The sequence below is a fragment of the Dendrobates tinctorius genome, unplaced genomic scaffold (assembly GCF_039654945.1).
Source record: "Dendrobates tinctorius isolate UK_male_01 unplaced genomic scaffold, ASM3965494v1 ptg000107l, whole genome shotgun sequence".
Taxonomy (NCBI): Eukaryota; Metazoa; Chordata; class Amphibia; order Anura; family Dendrobatidae; genus Dendrobates; species Dendrobates tinctorius.
In genome coordinates this window covers 8,387,148-8,409,659 of record NW_027361775.1, presented here as the reverse complement: position 1 = coordinate 8,409,659, position 22,512 = coordinate 8,387,148, and the positions used below count along the sequence as shown (strand labels likewise).

Genomic DNA, 22,512 nt, shown 5'->3' with positions numbered 1-22,512 from the left:
TAGCCTAAGACTGTTAAACACCCTGACAGTGTGATGGTGTGGGGTGCATGCAGTGGAAGCATGGGCAGGGCAGGTTTGTACTTCCTTCCCAAGAATATAACTATGAAAACAAGCAATTATATTACTGTTTTGGAAGAACACAAGCTTACTTTTTGGGTCATACATCAGTGTGATTACTTTATACATGATGGAGCCCCTGTCCACAAAGCCAAGGCCGTGAGAAAGTTTCTCAGTGACCATAACATTAACATTTTAGAGTGGCCAGGTAATTCCCCTGACCTTAACCCCATAAAAAATGCCTGGAATTTAATGAAAAACAAGGTTCAAGAGACAGGACCCAGCAGCATCAACAATCTAAAGGAGGTGCTGAAGACACTGTGGGTAAACAAGGACTCCACATACTTAGCCAGCCTTGCTGAATCCATGCCTAAACGACTGCAGATGGTGATAAAATGTAAGGGTGTCATGACAAAACACTAATTGCAATAAAATATCCACAATAAAACACTTGAATCCACTTGAATATTAAGATTTTGTGGTTTCATTGAACTTGTAAAGATTTTTTTTGCCGGCACTGTACCTTCAATTACTAGCATCTCACCGACAAACTCAAGAGAGGTCTTCTATATACATAATTGCCTTAAATTGTCCGTCATCCACTTCCGTCTGGATGACCCCGAATCCCACAATCCACTGCGCCGCACCGGAAGTACACCGACCACCATTTTGGTACACCTGAGTGATGCCGCTCGGATCCAGGACGCAGCTGCGATCTCGACCGCCGCTGTGATCCCGACTACTGCTTGGATCCCAGCCGCCGCTCAGATCCAGGCTGCCGCTGCGATCACGAGGCTGTGAAAGGGGTGTAACAAGGGGGTATAATGAGAGGGGTGTAATGAGAGGAATGCAGCCGCCGGACCCCCACCAGAACCCACTGCCTGACTACACTCGCCGGATACCGCCGCTGCCTGCCCACACACCTCCATGCAGTCACAGCTGGAAGGAAAGGCCGCGGCATGAGGCCTGTGCTGGAGATTGGGTGCGGCCAACCTCTGGTGGCGCCGCACACCATCTCCTGCACAGACCGCAAAACACCGTCTTTCCTGCCGGTTGTGACTGCACGGAAGTGGGTGGGCCGCCACCCCCAGTGCCACAAAGTTGCCCCCATCGTGATGTTACTGTCCTCCCGATGAGATAGCATCGGGCACACATCTAGTTATCTAATAAGGGGAAACTGCCGTAATTGGGGCCCAGGTCTGAAATGGCCATGTCTTGCTGGACACTTTATAAAACATCAGTTTAATATGACTTCTTTTGGGCTGGGCCTACAGTACACAACCATTTTGGTCGCAAAAGCGGACACGTGACATAAATTGGCTAGGTGTCACGACAAGATGGAGTGAACAGAGTCGAACTGAGACCAGTAGGTTGCAAAAAATCATATGCGGTTGGACCTCCAGCAACCAGCTAGTTCACTAGCCCTGCTTTGGATACACAGACACCAGGTACTGTCAGTACTGGGACTATAAGCCCAGCTCTGATACAATGACATCAGGTACAGTCAGGACTGGGACTATGATCCCTGCTTTGGATACACAGACACCAGGTACAGTCAGGACTGGGACTATAATCCCTGCTCTGGATACACAGACACCAGGTACAGTCAGGACTGGGACTATAATCCCTGCTCTGGATACACAGACACCAGGTACAGTCAGGACTGGGACTATAATCCCTGCTCTGGATACACAGACACCAGGTACAGTCAGGACTGGGACTATAATCCCTGCTCTGGATACACAGACACCAGGTACAGTCAGGACTGGGACTATAATCCCTGCTCTGGATACACAGACACCAGGTACAGTCAGGACTGGGACTTTAATCCCTGCTCTGGATACACAGACACCAGGTACAGTCAGGACTGGGACTATAATCCCTGCTCTGGATACACAGACACCAGGTACTGTCAGTACTGGGACTATAAGCCCAGCTCAGATACAATGACATCAGGTACAGTCAGGACTGGGACTATGATCCCTGCTTTGGATACACAGACACCAGGTACAGTCAGGACTGGGACTATAATCCCTGCTCTGGATACACAGACACCAGGTACAGTCAGGACTGGGACTATAATCCCTGCTCTGAATACACAGACACCAGGTACAGTCAGGACTGGGACTATAATCCCTGCTCTGGATACACAGACACCAGGTACAGTCAGGACTGGGACTATAATCCCTGCTCTAGATACACAGACACCAGGTACAGTCAGGACTGCGACTATAATCCCTGCTCTGGATACACAGACACCAGGTACAGTCAGGACTGGGACTATAATCCCTGCTCTGGATACACAGACACTTGGTTCAGTCAGGACTGGGACTATAATCCCTGCTCTGGATACACAGACACTTGGTTCAGTCAGGACTATAATCCCTGCTCTAGATATGACACCAGGTACAGCCAGGACTGGGACTATGATCCCTGCTTTGGATACACAAACATCAGGTACAGCCAGGACTAGGATTATAATCCCTACTCTAGATACAGACTGTAGATATAGTCAAGACTGGGACTATAATCCCTGCTCTAGATACAATCCCCCAGGTACAGTCAGAAATGGGACTATAATCCCTGCTCTGGATACACAGACACCAGTCACAGTCAGGACTGGGACTATAATCCCTGCTCTGGATACACAGTCACCAGGTACAGACAGGACTGGGACTATGATCCCGGCTCTAAATACAATGACATCAGGTATGGTCAAGACTAGGATCACTGCTCTAGATAGAGACACCAGGTATAATCAAAACTGGGACTATAATCCCTGCTCTGGATACAATTACATCAAGAAGAGTCAGGACTGGGACTGTAATCCCTGCTCTGGACACAATTACATCAAGTAGAATCAGGACTAGTACTGTAATCCCTGCTCTGGATACACACACTAGGTACAGCAAAGGTCTCAAACTGCATTCCTTAAGGGCCACAAACAGGTCATGTTTTCACAGGAATTCCTTGTATTGCACAGGTGATAATTTAATCACCTGCACAGATAATGATTCCATCACCTTGTGCAATGCTAAGGAAATCTTTGCAACCCTCAAGGAATGCAATTTGAGACTCATGAAGTACAGTCAGGACTGAGACTATAATCCCTGTTCTGAATACAATGAACCAGGTACAGTCAGGAAAAGGACTATAATCCCTGCTCTAGACACAGACACCAGATACAGTCAGGACTGGGACTGTGATCCCTGCTTTGGATACACAGACATCAGGTACAGTCAGGACTAGAATTATAATCCCTGCTCTACATACAATGACATTAGGTACAGTCAGGACTAGGACTATGATCCCTGTTCTGGATACATAGACACCAGGTACAGCCAGGACTGGGACTATGATCCCGGCTCTAAATACAATGACATCAGGTATGGTCAAGACTAGGATCACTGCTCTAGATAGAGATACCAGGTATGATCAAAACTGGGACTATAATCCCTGCTCTGGAAACACCCACACCAGGTTCAGTCAGGACTGGGACCATGATCCCTGCTCTGGATATACCCACACCAAGGTCAGTCAGGACTGGGAGTATGATCCCTGCTCTGAATACACCCACACCAGGTACAGTGAGGACTGGGACTATGATCCCTGCTCTGGATACACCCACACCAGGTACAGTCAGGACTGGGACTATAATCCCTGCTCTGGATACAAAGACACCAGGAACAGTCAAGACTAGGACTATAATCCCTGCACTGGATACAATTACACCAGGTACAGCCAGAACAGGGACTATGATCCCAGCTCTAAATACAATGACATCAGGTACGGTTAAGACTAGGATTACTGCTCTAGATAGACACCAGGTATGATCAAAACTGGGACTGTAATCCCTGCTCTGGATACAGACACCAGGTACAGCAGAGGTCTCAAAATGCATTCCTCAAGGGCTGGAAACAGGTCATGTTTTCAGGATTTCCTTGTATTGCACAGGTGATAATTTAATCACCTGCACAGTTACTGATTCCAGCACCTTGTGCAATGCTAAGGAAGTCTTGAAAACACGCATGGTTTGCAACCCTCGAGGAATGCAGTTTGAGACCCATGAAGTACAGTCAGGACTGAGACTATAATCCCTGTTCTGAATACAATGAATCAGGTACAGTCAGGAAAAGGACTCTAATCCCTGTTCTGGATACACAGACACCAGGTACAGTCAGGACTGGGACTATAATCCCTGCTCTGGATACACAGACACCAGGTACAGCCAGGACTGGGACAATGATCCCGACTCTAAATACAATGACATCAGGCATGGTCAAGACTAGGATCACTGCTCTAGATAGAGACACCAGGTACTATCAAACTGGGACTATAATCCTTGCTCTGGATACACCCACACCAGGGTCTGTCAGGACTGGGACTATGATCCCTGCTCTGGAAACACCCACACCAGGTTCAGTCAGGACTGGGACTATGATCCCTGCTCTGGATACACAGACACCAAGGTCAGTCAGGACTGGGAGTATGATCCCTGCTCTGAATACACCCACACCAGGTACAGTGAGGACTGGGACTATGATCCCTGCTCTGGATACACCCACACCAGGTACATTCAGGACTGGGACTATAATCCCTGCTCTGGATACACAGACACCAGGTACAGTCAAGACTAGGACTATAATCCCTGCACTGGATACAATTACACCAGGAACAGACAGAACAGGGACTATGATCCCAGCTCTAAATACATTTACATCAGGTACGGTTAAGACTAATATCACTGCTCTAGACAGAGACACCAGGTATGATCAAAACTGGGACTATAATCCCTGCTCTGGATACAATTACATCAAGTAGAGTCAGGACTGGGACTATAATCCCTGCTCTGGATACAGACACCAGGTACAGCAAAGGTCTCAAACTGCATTCCTTCAGGGCGGAAAACAGGTCATGTTTTCAGGATTTCCTTGTATTGCACAAGTGATAATTTAATCACCTGCACAGATAATGATTCCAGCACCTTGTGCAATGCTAAGGAAATCTTGACAACAAGCATGGTTTGCAACCCTCAAGGAATGCAGTTTGAGACCCATGAGGTACAGTCAGGACTGAGACTATAATCCCTGTTCTGAATACAATGAACCAGGTACAGTCAGGAAAAGGACTCTAATCCCTGCTCTGGATATTCAGACACCAGGTACAGTCAGGACTGGGACGATAATCCCTGCTCTGGATACACAGACACCAGGTACAGTCAGGACTAGGACTATAATCCCTGCTCTGGATACACAGACACCAGGTACAGTCAGGACTGGGACTATAATCCCTGCTCTGGATACACAGACACCAGGTACAGTCAGGACTGGGACTATAATCCCTGCTCTGGATACACAGACACCAGGTACAGTCAGGACTGGGACTATAATCCCTGCTCTGGATACACAGACACCAGGTACAGGCAGGACTGGGACTATAATCCCTGCTCTGGATACACAGACACCAGGTACAGTCAGGACTGGAACTACAATTCCTGCTCTGAATACAATGAACCAGGTACAGTCAGGACTGGGACTATAATCCCTGCTCTGGATACACAGACACCAGGTACAGTCAGGACTGGGACTATAATCCCTGCTCTGGATACACAGACACCAGGTACAGACAGGACTGGGACTATAATCCCTGCTCTGGATACACAGACACCAGGTACAGACAGGACTGGGACTATAATCCCTGCTCTGGATACACAGACACCAGGTACAGACAGGACTGGGACTATAATCCCTGCTCTGGATACACAGACACCAGGTACAGACAGGACTGGGACTACAATCCCTGCTCTGGATACACAGACACCAGGTCCAGTCAGGACTGGGACTATAATCCCTGCTCTGGATACACAGACACCAGGTCCAGTCAGGACTGGGACTATAATCCCTGCTCTGGATACACAGACACCAGGTCCAGTCAGGACTGGGACTATAATCCCTGCTCTGGATACAGACACCAGGTCCAGTCAGGACTGGGACTATAATCTCTGCTCTGGATACACAGACACCAGGTACAGTCAGGACTGGGACTACAATCTCTGCTCTGGATACACAGACACCAGGTCCAGTCAGGACTGGGACTATAATCCCTGCTCTGGATACAGACACCAGGTCCAGTCAGGACTGGGACTATAATCCCTGCTCTGGATACACAGACACCAGGTACAGTCAGGATTGGGACTACAATCTCTGCTCTGGATACACAGACACCAGGTCCAGTCAGGACTGGGACTATAATCCCTGCTCTGGATACAGACACCAGGTCCAGTCAGGACTGGGACTATAATCCCTGCTCTGGATACACAGACACCAGGTCCAGTCAGGACTGGGACTATAATCTCTGCTCTGGATACACAGACACCAGGTACAGTCAGGACTGGGACTACAATCTCTGCTCTGGATATACAGACACCAGGTCCAGTCAGGACTGGGACTACATACAGGTCAGGCATTACATAAGGACGAGCAGATGAGAACATGCTGCTGTTGTGGGCCCTCACCCGCTGTCATTACCGGCCCAGTTCCTGGCATCTCGTCATCTCTCTGGTTCCGGTTCGGTCCCTTTCCTGCTCTCCCTAGTTCCGGTAGCTGCACATTGCTACCAGTCTGTTCTCTATAGAGCTCGACACAAATATTGGAAAACAGCAGCACAACAGCGCCCTCTAGCGCATGCCTCCATCCACCACCTGTAGCGCCACGCTCCGATGCCGCTCTGTACCGTGTTGTCATCTCTCTGGTTCCGCGGCCGGCCGCTCTTCTCTCGGTCATCCTCTCTTTGGTTCCGGCGATTTCATCTTGCTGGCGTCACTTTCTCCTCTCGGTGGTTCCGGTATCTGATCCCTTGTCAGAATTGTAGACTGCTCCTCCCGGTGCTGCTGCCACGCTCGGCTCCCGGGTGCCTACGCTTAGTCATGGCCGCCGCTCGCAGGTCCCGCTCAGACTCCCGCTGTGTCCTGCGTTTCTCCGACCGAGAACTGTGCTGAGCCTATCTGAGCTAAGAGGAACCCGCAGCCGCCCAGTATGGTAATTCCCGGGGCTGGGTGTTACGTACCGGGTGTTACAGGTGTCGGTTTAGAGAAGGGGTGTGTGGCGCTCCGTGCACTGTGCAAAACACGGCGTCACGTGACGGGAGCGGCCCAATGAGGCGCCGTGTAAGTGCTGTGTGCCCCGCAGTGCTGACTGTCAGGGGCCTGAGGCGACGTGTGCGGGGCAGAGTCCTCGGGCGCCGCCAGCAGGAGACATGCGCAGAGCATGAGGGAAGCCTAGGAACGTTACTGCCCCATCTGGGGAGATAATAGGGGGATTAGGCATGGAAACAGGGGAGTGTCCGCATATCCCATATAGACAGCTGTATATTTCCCTTCTGGGTGGGTATATAATGTACACCTGCGTTTATGCCATGTGTGCTCATTCCCCTATCAGCTACGTATCCCATGGAAATCACAGGATCCATACGCGTGCTAATGATATGCAAATATATTTTGAAACTTTTTTTTTCACCTCCACTGTATGAACGCCATGAGCGTATATCCTCTCACACGTCCTGGCTGCGATCAGTGAGGGTAATGATGGAGGAATGTTTTCTCACGCAGAACGCACTTGGGCACTCATCAAGATCCGCTGCTGGCAGCTCTCTGTCATTGCCGATCAATGATGTCCAGGGTGTGCGCCTTGGGAGACAAAGCCGGGGCGCTGCAGGCCACTGCATCTCACTCAGGCCACGCTCACGTGAACACGAGCAACGGACGACGTTGCATTGTCGTGTTCAAAAGCAGCTCCTGGTACATTTCACGCTCCCTCATGGAGGGCTTACCGTGGCGCTGCCCGCGTGGTCTCCAGACCAATCTCCAGCTAGAAGTGCACTGAAGATAAAGGTGGGATTAATCACTGATGAGGATAGACCCTCATTCCAGCCTCCCAGGGCCTTTTTCTCGGCACCATGAAGTCCTTTGAGAGCGTGGTGTGACCTGTAGCTGGCCGTTTGGCTTCTAGCCCGATGCGGTGCGAACGCCTTCAGAAGGCTTATGTCCGCGCTGTGTGATGCCTCAGGCTTGGTTTGTGGAATCTAATTTCACTTACAGTACAGAGTGGATCACCGTGCGCCATTCTCCTAATCTGTCGAAACCACTTGTGCAACTGCGTGAAGGGAACGTCACCTGGGTCCTAATTGTGGGGCTAGGCTGTTGCTTGGCAGAACGCTCCTCAAACAACCTCATCGATAGTGTTCTGCGACACAAGGGTGCGAATTTGTGTATTGATACTGAATAAATCAAGTCATTTTCAGCCCTTTCAATATTTCCATCACTTGCATAACATTTTATATCTACTGATCGTGATTTCCATAATTGAGTGACTTCTTGGGGAAAAAAGTTCAATGTTAGAGTGTGTATAAGGTCAGGACTCTAGTAACATGTTTCATAAATTGGCACACATTTTCCGGTGTGATGATGTCTTGATCTTGGGCCTGTTTCAGTTGTTTGACGTCAGTTGAAATCCGAGAGAGATTTTTGCTGCCAGAACGGGTTTTGGGGTTAAATTTCATAAAAGGAAATTCTTCCGGGCATGCTCAGTATAAAAAGGCGGATCCGTTGGCGGATTCCGTCAATTAACGGTTGGCAACGGATCCGTCGACCATAGGCGTCCATTATAACGCATGGCGGACAGCGACGGATCCATTGCTATCCGCTGTTTTAACGCAGACAAAAAATGTTTAATGGTCTGTCCACTCTAGACAGCGGACGCCAAAATTATGACATCTGTCAAAAAACGGATGACCATCCATTAAAATTCGCCGCTAATGCAAGTCTATGGGAAAAATGGCGGATCCGTCTCTTTAAAAAAACAGCGGATTTTGACTGACGTCAAGCAACCAAAGTGTGAAACAGGCCTTAAAGGCGTTCCTGAGAAATGCAATGAAGAAATAAATAATACACGTTTAACCCCTTCACTATCTATGACGTAAACTTACGGTGGTAGTGTGTGCGTACGTAATAGCTTCGGCTGTCACGGCCGGGAGCAGTGCTCGCACTTCCCCAGGCCATTTAACCCCCTAAGTGATGTGATCGATATCGATCACAACATTTAGGAGGCTAGGAGAAAGAGAGGCTTCCCTCTCCCTTCAGACCGGCAGCCCCACGATGTCATTGCGAAGGTCCGATCGCTGTCTGATGAGTCAGCTGAGAATCTGTCAGTCGGCACGTCATGACCGTCTTGAGTGGAGAGCTTGTAATTCTTTTATGTGTGTTTATTACCTGAGAGCTTTCTGGTGATTTATGACCAAAGACCACATAAAAATTGAATGTGCAGGAAAGCAAAGAGCCTGTAAAAGCCAAACTGTTAAATTTTTAATTAAACCCAATTGTAAATATATATAATTATATTTTTAGCCCCAAGTACACGTATTTAAATTAAAAACAAAATGACCCAAATGTATCAAGGTGGGTGTATTAATTTTGCGCTGTGCTTATCAGGCGGAAGGTGATGAGGATTGTTGTTCTGAAATCCTGAAGTGTGATGAAAATGGAAGACCAGCAGAAACAAATCTTCAGGTAACTTCTTTATACCCCAGTGTCATCTCTCAATCTTTGGAAAGCAATTTGCTACAATTACTGTGAATTCTTTGTATTTATCCATGTAGAATACCCATTTGCCACACATTGTACAATGCCTATTAGTTTAATTGTACTGTCTTTAATGTAATTTAGGAAGAGCTTCAGATGTTCCGAGCTCGTTGGATGTCTGAACTTGCTCCAGGAGTGAGTTCTGAGACAGAGGTTCAGTCTCGCAAAGGAACAGCAAGAGGGTCTTTTGGAAAGGCCCAGGATACCAAAGCAAGGCAAGAGTGGGCTAAGGAGGAGAAGGTAGTGTGTACATTTTTTTTTTTTTTTTCTTCTTGCCTCTGCAACTTCGTAGTGTCAGTTTTAGACACTGCCTTCATGTGAATAGGTGTGATGTATATGGAATCAAAAGAATACAGCTGCACTCTAAGCCCTAATATGTATGCAAACATAAAATATGATATATGAAAATTAGGCTGCATTACAGTTTTGTATAATACAGTTATAAAATAAAGGTACTTGGAGCTCAAAGTGGCCAATTCATGTGTGCCCACCAGCCATGACAAGGTGTACTTTTGTTTGATGGAACCTTAAACCTAATATATATATCACACATGCCTCTCTGGGCTAAAAGCCCACAAATTTCAAGGGGAAGTAGGATTCAGTAATAATTAAAAACAGCTTTGGGTTGATGAGAGAAGTGATAATCCAATATGGAGACTACAATAAACTGATCTGCACCTCGGAAAAGAACACAGCAAGTGTGAACTTTTCTTTTGTTTGTATATTATGCAGTCATGACAGCTTGCACCTGTTCACACTGGCTTTTTTGTGTTCTGAGGTGCTGGTCTGTTTTCTGAAGTACACTAATGAATGTGACTGCCTCCATATTTGATTGAGCACTACTCCCATCAGCCTAACAATGTTTTTAATTTGTGCTGAGTCCTACTTGCCCTTTGAGTGTGTTGGCTAGAACTTGCCTGGTAGAGGCAAGTTTGATTAATATTAGGCTTAGGGTCTAAGCAAGGTTACCTTGTTGCGACTGGTGGGCTCTCGTGAATTGGCCAATTAGTGTGCTAAGTATCTTCATTTCATAAGTGTATTCTGTATAGCAGTAATGCAGTTGAAATGTCATATATTCAACATTTGCATACATCTTGGCACTTACGCAGTGCTGCTGTATTCTTTTGTGTGTATATCATGCAGTCATAGCAGCTTGCACCTGGTCACGCTTTCTCTATTCTGTCTGAAGTTACTGGTTAGTTTTTTGTTTTGTGTAATGTATATGGATACACTCCAGTTTCACATTTGGGCTTTATTTTCACAAACAGGCGAAAGAACTTTTTCTTAAAGCTGCAGAAAAAGAACAAAATGGGGCACTCTATGAAGGTTTGTGTTCTATTTATTTTCTATCTTTTTCGTTTGCACTGAGAATATTGCCACTGCAAAATCATTACTGACTTTTGAATACTGATATTGCAAAGAAAGATTGCAGCGTATGAAAAGTTAGGACTTGCTCAGATGCGGGTTACTGGCATGGAGCATGTGCAGAAAATAGAATAGTTAGCAATGAAAAAATGTCTACCACAAGGTCAGTAAACTAGAGAAATAATGCATAAAAATTCTAAAAGATGCAGACAAAATATCATATAAACAATAGAAATGAGAATGAACTCTGTTACACCAGAGCTGCTCTCTTAATGAAGAGTAAAATGTGCCATACCTCTATCGCCGGATCTACCAGGCATCTACTGGCCATGACTGCCAACATTCATGTATGGTAAAGGATGCAGATGGAGAGTAATGATATGATGTGGTTCTCAGTAACTGTAAGGCACTAATTGAATGATATTTGGCCAGCGTCAGGACGTACTTTGTTGGCGCACAATTTGTACAGCCCCTAAAAATATCCAAATGGCCTTTGGCAGAAAATGAGATTTCTCTCCCCTGATTTAGATCATTGCTAAGTGATTTAATGCCTGTTCTCTATGATCTGCCAGGACACAGATCATGCCAAGCCAGCTTTCTCCAGTCCGACGGTAATAAAAGTGAAAAGTTAAGTTAGTAAGATTTAAATATAGTAAAAAAGTGTGAACTTTTGTTTTCTGTGTCTATAGCAACTTAATGGAAGATTTAATAAACTAAATGTTCAAAATTCAAACATGATTTGGGACAGAAAAACCTGTCTTTCATGTTTTGCACCACAATTTCTGACTCGTCAAAGGGGCCTGGCTTATACTGCAGTGACTTTCTTCGAAAACGAGCCAGAATCTTGGTGCAGATTTCTGTTTCAAAGTTGTCCTACTAATAAGCGTAAACTTAGGCTAGACAGTATTTTATTATAGTATATTATTATAGTATTAATCACTAGACAGTATTTTTGCTGAACCAAATCTTTCAAATACAGCTGGCATTTTAAGTCTGTGTCGTCTAAGTTTATAGTAAAAAAAAAAAATTAAGCAGTATCAATTTTATGTATGTTTGGCAAATTTAGTATCACTATATACATTAGAGGGAAAGGATTATATCGTGCTATAAGGTTTTGAGTTTAATGTAATTCCTTTCATTGAAAAAAAATAAACATTTTCAGTTAAAACTAAACAAAAAATCCTGATACAGAATTTAAAACAAAAAGTTGCTATACTTTGGAACCGCATCAGCACACTTAGTAACTGTGCTGCATAAAAGGAGAAAAATACATATTTACCTGAATTATCAATAAAAAAAATCTTTTCACAGTCAGGGGTTGTTCTTGTGTTTTTGGTATGTTTTTTGTGCATAAATTTGTGCGAGGAAAAACGCTACATTTTAAAGTAACAACAAAAGAAATGAGATTTCAAAAATCTCATTGACACAATGCTTTTTTGGACCTGTAGTGCGTTGTAGTTTTTTTTTTTTTGCTTAGAATTTTAATTCTCCCAGTGGTTTTACTGCTATTTTTCCCAAGATGAAGTTTTGGCTAAAATATTGATATCCTGTTTTTATCAAGATTTGTATACAACGCATCTATTGAGTAAAAACTCCTATGTTTTCTACATCTGGAAAGTTTTACTGTCTGCAGCAATCACCATCTGAGTGCCATTGTCTTTTTCCATACACCTACCATTTAGTGAATATGAATGGTTAGTTAGCGATTGTATATCTGATGTAATGGGACAAACGTTGAATATGCACTGTATGCAAAGCATCGGCTTTACCAGTAAGTAGACCCCGGGGCTTAGTCTGAAATTGCCTTCCAAGCTGAAATGTGTGCACAAGTGCTAATGGATTTTCACTTTGAAGAACTTGTTCTTTTGTACAAAGCAGTGGATGAAATGTTAAGAATGTGATCTTAGCTGATAGGTCATGTTGCAACTACAGAGAAACCTCTCCAGAACCACTTCTTTAAAGGGAGTCCGTCAGCAGGTGTTTGCTGGGTAATCACAGAGCTGCATGGGGCAGAGACCCTGAGTTCAGGGATGTGTGGGCTGTGTTGTTTCATCAGCAGGAAATTATCATTGCAGGACTAGGTGTCTTCTGCCTCCTAGTCAACTGCTCCGTGTAATCATGGCCCCACCAATGATTGGCAGCTTTGTCCCCCAGTGGAGTGGGATTGGTTAGACACTGCTCGGCATTCTGAGCTCTGCTAGATCTGCAGCAGAGAAAACTGTGATTCTATCATAACCAATGTTCTAAGATCATGCTGCTCTCAGGTTACATAGCAAAACCTGCTGACAGATTCCCTTTAAGAACACCCCCTTATTCAGACCAGATTTTCAGTTTCTGTATGTGTAATGCATACAAGTCATCTTATTTGAAAATACCCTTGGCTAGAAGACCACTTTTTAATGCAATTGTAAAGGAGACCACCTAAAACTAATCGGCATAATATTTGTCTCTAGCCTCGTGATACAGACAGGCTTATTACAACATTGTGTAGCACGGAGTCGTAATAGGGGCCCTTTTAGAGATGAGTGGGGTCTTTACTGCCGTCCGTTTCATGTGTAGGGGGTTCTCTCTGATCCCCAATGCTCAGACTCTGCACATACTGTGGTATTCTTCCCTAGAATTGTTGCTTCACAAGGACAATACATCCAGTGCGCAGAATCTGACACATTTTGTACAGAGCCATAGCAGTAACTGGGATCTGTACTGGGTTGTACTCTACACATGTATATTATCCCCCCCGAACCATTGCTGTGAGAGCACACAGGGAGGCTGTGCCGCCTGGTACTCTACCCTACTGGCTCAGTGCACATGACTTCTGCATATTAAACTAATCTGCATTCTTCTCTTATTGATTTTAACAGCGATCAAGTTTTACCGTCGAGCTATGCAGCTTGTGCCTGACATAGAGTTCAAGATTAACTACAACTTGTCTCCGGACGCTGACGGTGTAGGAAAAAACTTGTAGGTGCACACTCAGTAACATTTCATCAGTCTTCTTTCAGTTTTGTATTAACTATGCTCCACCATCCTAGTAAGCATAAGTAGTATGTGGTGTAATGCGGATTTGTAACCAGATTTCACAAACTGCATAAATTTATTAACCCCTTAAAGGACTGGTTGTCGGTTTTTTTTTTTGTTTTTTTGTTTTTTTAATTTTCTTTCTTTCTTCAAAGTCATAACTTTTTTATATTTTTCCGTTGACATAGACATATCGGAGCTTGTTTTTGTGAGACCTGTCAGCAGAGGGAAGCATGAAATGCTGTAAAATTTCCTGATAGACGGCTGCTCTGACTTTGGTCTTTATAAAATACAGTGGACCAACACCAGCAGATGACATGGCTCCCCAAACCATCACTGATTGTGGAAACTTCACACTAGCCCTCAAGGAGCTTGGATTGTGTGTCTCTCCACCTTTCCTCCAGACTCTAGGACCTTGATTTCCAAGATCTAGTGTGAAGTATCCACAATAAATTATGATTTTGGGAGCCATGTCTTGTGATTGTGTAGGTCCACTGTGTTTTATCAAGACTAAAGTCAGCGCAGCCGTCTACCAGGAAATTTTCGAGCACTTCATGCTTCCCTCTGCCGACAAGCTTTTTGGAGATGGAAATTTCATTCTCCAGCAGGACTTGGCAACTGTCCACACTGCCAAAAGTACCAATACCTGGTTTAAAAACAACAGCATCACTGTGCTTGATTGGCCAGCAAACTCGCCTGACCTTAACCCCATAGAGAATCTATGGGGTATTGTCAAGAGGAAAATGACAGACACCAGACCCAACAATGCAGGTGAGCTGAAGGTTACTATCAAAGTAACCTGGGCTTCCATAACACCTCAACAATGCCACAGGCTGACCGCCTCCCTGTCCGCCACATTGATGCAGTAATTGATGCAAAAAGAGCCCTGACCAAGTATTGAGTGTATTTACTGAACATACATTTCAGTAGGCCAACATTTCAGATTTTACAATCATTTTTTCAAGCTAGTGTTATTCTAATTTACTGAGATAATGACTTTTGGGTTTTCATTGGCTGTAACCCATACTCATCAACATTAACATAAATAAACACTTGAAATAGATCACTCTGTTTGTAATGACTCTAATATATGAGAATCACTTTTTGCATTGAAGAACTGAAATAAATTAACTTTTTGATGATATCCTAATTTTGTGAGATGCATCTGTAGTTCTAGTACTTAAGTGAAGCATACAGTCTAGATTACGTGAAATAATTCTCCCCCTCTACTCCTGCTTGGTCAGACCTCATCTGGAATACTGTGTCCAGTTCTAGGCTCCACATCTTAAAAAAGACAAAGAAAACCTGGAGCAAGATCAGAGTAGAGCTATCAGGATGGTGAATGGACCTCAAACTATGTTCTACAAGGGACAGTTAAAGGATCTGGGACTGTTTAGCTTGCAAAGAGGAGACTTAATAGCTCTCTACAAATATCTGAAAGGATGTCATTTAATCAGTTGCATCTGTTTTTCTCCTTCGTCTCATTGGGGGACACAGAGACTGTGGGTGTGTGCTTCTGCCGTCTGGAGGCTGACACTAAGTATACAAAAAAAGAGTTAGCTCCTCCTCCGCCGCATACACCCTCGCCCCCAGACCGGGCGTAACTCAGTTTTTTGCTTAGTGTCTGATGGAGGCACACGCAGTCTGGAGCTCCAGACTAGGTGTTTTTTTTTTTTTTTTTTTTTCCTTTCTTTGAAGATAAGACAGGGGCGACGGATCCTATAGAGAGGGTCCGATCTCCCCAAATCATCAACGGGCGACCACGTGTGAGTAGCCCTCCACGTGTTTTCTCTCCCGCACCGAGGGACACATCTGGGACTTTTCCCCAGACAACCATTTTTCTTTTTTATTTTGTAAAGAGGGGCAACGCATCCTGATGAGAGGATTCGATTTCCCCATGAACTACAACGGGCGAGCACGTGTGAGCGATGGGCGATCCCCAACGGACTCCACGTTTTTGTTCCTCTCCTGCAACGCGGGATTTCAGGTTGGCCCCTTCCACCCCTAGGTAGTGACACCAGGGGTGCAGTTGGAGGCGCAGGTGAGCCAGGGGATCGAAGCATCCACCCCCAGTAGCCTCCCCCTCCCCGCCCAGGGATGGGGTTGAGAGCACCCCAAGAGAGCCCCCCCGGCGGCCAGGCTCACCTTTGTTTGTAGGGTCACCCCCCGGAACGGGACCCTCCAGAATGCGCCGCGGGGCTGTCTGTTCCCCCGCCCGACGGGGTTACTTTCGGGGCCCGACTCTCTCCCCGGTGGAACCCGGTGCGAGTAGTGCCACATGCGGAGTGCGGCAGAAGTCCCGCCGGCGGCCGCGGTCCCCGCGGTATGGGGAGATCCGCAAGGCCGCATGAGGCCTGCCCGCCCCTTCCGGTGGTAGCCGGAAGCCCCGCCCACTGACTTCCGGCAGCCCGGGGGGCGCGGCGGGCGCGCAGTGGCCGGGGAGCGCGCGCCCTCCTCCCCCTCCTCGCAGGTCCCCGCCGGAGTACGGCTGAAGCTCTGCCGGCGGCCGCGGTCCCCGCTGTATGGGGAGGGCCGCGAGTTCCGCGCGAGGCCCGCCCGCCGCTTCCGGTGGGGGCCGGAAGCCCCGCCCACTGACTTCCGGCGGCCCGGGGAGCGCGGCGGGCGCGCACAGTGACCGGAGGCTCCCGCCCCCCTCCCCCTCCTCGCATTTCCTCGCCGGAGTGCGGTCGGAAGCCCCGCCGCCTCTCTCCAAAGTGCACCGCAGTGCCCCCGGCGAGTAACGGCACGTGAAGCAGCTCGTCCACGTCTCAGAGTTTTCGCTGCGGCCAGAGCACCCCGTGGAAGAGGTGGGACGTTACCGGTGGGTGAGTGCAACCCCGTTTCGAGTGCCGCACTGGTTGTCAAGGAAGGGGTTACCCTCCTCCTCCTACCCTACCCTGCAATATGTCTGGCAAAGGGAAAGCTCACTCTTTCCTATACGCTGTTTGCGTTTCCTGTGGGGTCAGGCTGCCTAAGGCGCAGCCGGGTAAATTTTGCGAAGCCTGTGAGTCGGAGCGAGCCCAGGAGCCCCCCATTGTTGCAGAGCCCAGGGGTCAGGACCCCCCAGAATGGGCAGTGTCTTTATCGCATTCTATGATGTCCCTTACGAAGGCAATTGAGTCCCTTCGAGGCCCGGGCAGGGTCAAGGATGGTGGTCTGCCAGCGGAAGACAGCTCGTCCATGTCTCAGGACCCTTCGTCCGTTAGGGGCCGCTCCAGCACCAGACAAGCTCATGGTAAGAGAGCTCGTTCTCTGTCGGCCGGGCCCTCTGGGGAGTCGGCGGCGATTTTTAGGGCATCTCGTTCCCTGTCGCCAAGCTCAGGAAGCGATCAGGACGAGGGCGAGGAGGAGGAAGCCTGGAATCCAGAAAGCCTGGGATACCAGGACTCGGTGGACAGCCTCATTGAGGCGGTCAACCAGACTTTAGAGATCGAGGATGATGTGTCCACGGCCTCAGGTCACAAGGTCTCCTTCAAGAAAACCAGGCGTCCGCATAGAAGGTTTGCCACACATCCGGAGTTCGAGGAGCTAGTCCAGAAACATAGGGAACACCCGGATAAGCGCTTTGCAATGCAAAAGGCGCTGCAAGCAAAGTATCCGTTTCCTCCTGAACTCCATAAAGGGTGGGTGGAGTCGCCAGTAGTGGACCCACCGGTGTCACGTTTAGCATCAAGATCGCTATTGTCGATACCCAGCGGTTCTTCTATTAAGGACCCAACTGATCGCCTCATAGAGGGGCTTGCCCGCTCAGTGTATGAGGCAGCAGGGTCGGCTCTGGCCCCCTCCTTTGCGGCTACCTGGGTGGCTAAGGCCATGGTTTCATGGGCAGACACTCTGCATAGGGCCCTCCAAGACAGGGATCTGCCCGCGGAAATCTTGGAGGTGACAAATCAGATATCAGGAGCGAGTGATTATCTCGTCGGCGCCGCTCTGGATGCGGCCGAGTGTTCTGCTGTGGCAGCAGCAAATGCGATCGCCGTAAGGCGAGCATTATGGCTGAGATTATGGAAAGCGGATTCTATCTCTAAAAAATCCTTGACCTCATTGCCTTTTCAAGGCAATCGGTTGTTCGGTGAAAAGCTTGATAAGCTTATCTCAGAAGCCACAGGGGGGAAGAGTAGTTTTCTACCGCAGCAGAAAAGTTGGCCGGCATTCAGGCAGACGCAGAGGCGTTTTCGGCCCTTTCGTAGCTCCTGGAGGTGGACTTCGGCCAGGGCATCCACCTCCGCAAATGATGGTCAGATTAGAGAAAGGCAAGTTTCTTACAGGGCCAATCCGCTGGGTAGAGGCCGAGGCCGTTTGCCCAGAGCGAGGGGGGCCAGATCACAAAAGCCTCCAGCAAAATGACTCGAGGCACTTCGTACCTACGGACGACAGAGTGGGCGGACGCCTACTAAGGTTCAGCCACGTTTGGGTCGCAGTGGCAAGCGACGCTTGGGTGGCAGAACTGATATCGTCCGGGTACAAGATAGAGTTTGTCGGACTCCCGCCACGGCGTTTCTTCCGTTCCCGGCTCTCCGGAACAGAATCGCAGGCGGAAGGTCTGTTGCAGGCTATAATGACGCTACAGTGCAACGGGGTCATTGTCCCAGTGCCGAAAAGCGAAGAGACGCAAGGTTTTTACTCCAACCTGTTTTCAGTCCCCAAAAAGGACGGGACAGTAAGGCCAGTACTGGATTTAAAGATCCTGAACAAGTTTATTAGGGTCAGGCGATTCCGGATGGAATCCCTCCGTTCGGTCATTTCAGCCATGGATCCAGGGGAATTCCTGGCCTCGATCGATGTGCAGGATGCATATCTACACATCCCGATTTTTCCTCCACACCAGAGGTTCCTGCGTTTTGCGATCGGAGGGCGACATTTCCAATTTGTTGCTCTGCCCTTCGGTCTGGCCACTGCCCCCAGAGTCTTTACAAAGATAATGGCGGTGGTTATGGCCATCCTGCATGCTCGGGGCATAACGGTACTACCCTACCTGGACGACCTTTTGGTAAAGGGGCCGTCGTTTCAGGCGTGCCAGGAGAATGTCGGTATCACTCTGGATACCCTGGCCCGCCTAGGTTGGTTGATCAATCGGAACAAGTCGTCCTTGGTTCCGGCTCAGAGAATCGTATTTCTAGGCATGGTTTTCGACACCTCCCAGGGGCTGGTGATCCTCCCTCAGGACAAGGCGCAAAGGATCAAACAGGGGGTACGGAACCTTCTTCAGCCGGGCTCCAGATCCATCCGGTACGGCATGAGTGTGTTGGGCAGAATGGTGGCGGCGATGGAGGCAATCCCGTTTGCCCAGTTCCATCTCCGTCCGCTTCAACATGCGCTCTTGTCAGCATGGGACCGAAGGCTGCTTTCCCTCAATCATCGGTGCAGTTTGTCTCCACCGGTCCGACGGTCACTCCAGTGGTGGACTCGCGACTCGTCTCTGGTTCAGGGGAAACCCTTTCCCCCGGAACAGTGGTTGGTGGTGACGACCGATGCAAGCCTGCAGGGTTGGGGAGCAGTTTTCCAGAGTCACACAGCCCAGGGGCGGTGGTCCTTTCGGGAGGTAATTCTCCCGATCAACATTCTGGAGATACGGGCAATACGATTGGCCCTGCAACATTTTCAGCGTTGGCTGACAAACCGGCCGGTGCGCGTTCAGTCGGACAATGCTACAGCGGTAGCGTATGTGAACCATCAGGGGGGCACGCGCAGCCAGGCAGCCATGCGCGAGGTCGGGCTGGTACTGCGTTGGGCCGAGAAAAACCACGTGGTAATTTCAGCGGTGCACATTCCGGGAATCGAAAACTGGGCGGCGGATTTTCTCAGCCGACAGGGGGTCGCGGCAGGGGAGTGGTCCCTGCACCCCGAGGTTTTTCAACAGATCTGCCAACGGTGGGGGACACCAGACGTGGACCTTATGGCATCCAGAGAGAACGCCAAGATTCAAAGGTTCGTCGCTCGATCCCTCGACCCGCAGGCAATCGCAGCAGACGCTCTGGTGCTTCCGTGGAGCCAGTTTCGGCTCCCGTACTTGTTCCCCCCGCTACCTCTGCTTCCAAGAGTCATCAGAAAGATAAGGAGAGAGAAGGTTCCAGCAATTCTGCTGGCCCCAGACTGGCCTCGGCGGGCCTGGTATGCAGATCTGGTTCAACTAGTGGTGGACGTACCCTGGCGTCTCCCAGATCGGCCGGACTTACTGTCCCAGGGGCCGATCTGCCATCCGAACTTAGGGGCCCTGTGTTTGACGGCGTGGCCATTGAATCTTGGCTGTTAACACAGGCAGGATTCAGGCGCGATGTGGTGGCCACGATGGTGAGTGCCCGAAAGCCTTCCTCGGCGAAGGTATATCATCGGACTTGGGAAGTATTTTTCCGTTGGTGTAGGGATCGCGGAGTGGCTCCTCTGGTTTTTTCGATCCCCAACGTACTGGCTTTTCTGCAGGCAGGGCTGGACGCGGGATTGGCTCCAAGTTCGCTCAGAACGCAAGTCTCGGCCCTGTCGGTGCTTTTCCAACGAAAGGTCGCTTCGATCAGGCAGGTTAGGACGTTTATGCAAGGGGTCGCACATTTAGTACCCCCCTATAAGGCACCGATGGAATCATGGGACCTGAACTTAGTGCTCAGGGCCCTTCAGGAGCCTCCCTTCGAACCGTTACAAGAAGTCTCCTTACCTTACCTGTCCAGGAAGGTCGTTTTTCTGGTAGCGATAACATCTATTAGGCGGGTTTCGGAGCTGGCGGCTTTATCTTGTAAACCGCCGTTCCTGACTTTTTATAAGGATAAAGTAGTTTTAAGGCCAGCTCCCCCCTTCTTGCCGAAGGTTGTCTCTGCATTCCATATCAACGAAGACATTGTCTTACCCTCGTTTTGCCCGGCACCGGTGCATAGGGTAGAAAAGGCATTGCACACCCTGGATCTGGTAAGAGCCCTTAGGAGGTATGTGACAAGGACAGCGCCATTCCGCCAGACAGACTCTCTATTCGTGATTCCAGAAGGGCGGCGGAAGGGACTCGCTGCGTCCAGAGCGACTTTGGCCAGATGGGTTCGTCTGACAGTCCAAGAATCATATCAAATCAGTGGCACGCCGGTTCCGGCAGGGATCAAGGCACACTCGGCTCGAGCAGTGGGTGCCTCATGGGCACTGCGACACCAGGCTTCAGCGGAACAGGTGTGCAAAGCAGCTACCTGGTCCAGTTTGCATACGTTTGTCAAACATTATAACGTACATACCCAGGCATCCTCGGATGCAAGCCTGGGAAGAAAGATTCTCCAGGCAGCAGTTGCGCACCTCTAATCAGGGGCGCAAAATAGCATGGATTGGGTGAGCTAAGATCCCGCCCAGGGACTGCTTTAGAACGTCCCACAGTCTCTGTGTCCCCCAATGAGACGAAGGAGAAACATGGATTTTTGTGAGTACTCACCGTAAAATCCTTTTCTCCGAGACGCTCATTGGGGGACACAGCACCCACCCTATTAGCCAGTTGGCATCTGTTTATTTTGAATTATACAAATCCTTATGTAAGGATCAGGGTGGTCCCTTTTTCAGACGTATAATTTCTTGCCTGAGTTTAAGGCGCGTTCTCCTACTGCTTATGCACTAAACTGAGTTACGCCCGGTCTGGGGGCGAGGGTGTATGCGGCGGAGGAGGAGCTAACTCTTTTTTTGTATACTTAGTGTCAGCCTCCAGACGGCAGAAGCACACACCCACAGTCTCTGTGTCCCCCAATGAGCATCTCGGAGAAAAGGATTTTACGGTGAGTACTCACAAAAATCCATGTTTTTCATCCATTGCTTCCGTTTTTTTGACGGATAGGTCGAAGCTGCAGAATTCGGAATTTTAAGGAACACGATTCTAGAGAGAGAGAGATTTTTGTTGCTTTAGAGGTTAAATTAAAGGAACAGAAATGATTCCGGGCATGCTCATTTGCAAAAAACGGAATCCGACGACTGATCCATTTTTTTAACGGACCCGCCGCCCATAGGCATCCATTTTAGCAGGCAACGGATCCGTCGCTGTCCGCCTTTTCAACAGAGACAAAAAACATTCCTATGGACGTTTTTCCCGGCCGACGGACACCTATTTTCTGACGGATCTGTCGCACGACAGACGAAACGGATGGCCATCCGTCACAATCCGTCGATAATACAAGTCTATGGGAAAAAAACGGATCCGCCAGGCAAATCTGTCGGATCCGTTTTTTTTTTTTTTTTCCTGCTAACGACGGATTTTGACTGACGCCAGAAAACTGAAGTGTGAAACAGGCCTAAGTCGAATCAGGTCTCTGCCCCTACATCATGCTGATTTTCGATGAGTTAGAAATAACTTGAGAGTTCTGTGCTTGCTCCTATCTATAATCTTTGCCGTATATTTTGTCTTGTTCAGTGCTCTGGTAATATAACTGTTTGTTTTAGATACCATAATGTTGTGAAGTGTTCCTTTAGCTGTTATCTTCTTATTG

The 22,512-nt window shown here is 48.3% G+C and overlaps 2 protein-coding genes across 10 annotated transcripts in view; one reads left to right on the top strand and one right to left on the bottom strand.

Moving 5' to 3' along the window:
* CILK1 (ciliogenesis associated kinase 1) overlaps positions 1-7,239 on the bottom strand; it is a 75,159-nt gene extending 67,920 nt beyond the window's left edge. For 2 of the 7 annotated variants that reach the window (XR_012234722.1, XM_073589155.1), the window contains exon 1: positions 6,572-6,690. The gene's annotated coding sequence lies outside the window, so the exon portion shown is untranslated. Of the gene's footprint in view, positions 1-6,571; positions 6,693-6,789; positions 6,925-7,122 lie in introns of those variants that run through there. The other 5 variants (XM_073589157.1, XM_073589156.1, XM_073589159.1 and 2 more) reach the window with 5 other exon arrangements.
* Positions 6,637-22,512, top strand: part of FBXO9 (F-box protein 9) — a 49,053-nt gene continuing 33,177 nt past the window's right edge. The window contains exons 1-5 of one of the 3 annotated variants that reach the window (XM_073589163.1): positions 6,637-6,655; positions 9,542-9,619; positions 9,776-9,931; positions 10,960-11,017; positions 13,918-14,017. In XM_073589163.1, coding sequence (XP_073445264.1) covers positions 9,788-9,931; positions 10,960-11,017; positions 13,918-14,017 — 302 coding nt within the window. In that variant the 5' untranslated portion in view covers positions 6,637-6,655; positions 9,542-9,619; positions 9,776-9,787. Of the gene's footprint in view, positions 6,656-6,829; positions 7,095-7,418; positions 7,439-9,541; positions 9,620-9,775; positions 9,932-10,959; positions 11,018-13,917; positions 14,018-22,512 lie in introns of those variants that run through there. The other 2 variants (XM_073589161.1, XM_073589162.1) reach the window with 2 other exon arrangements.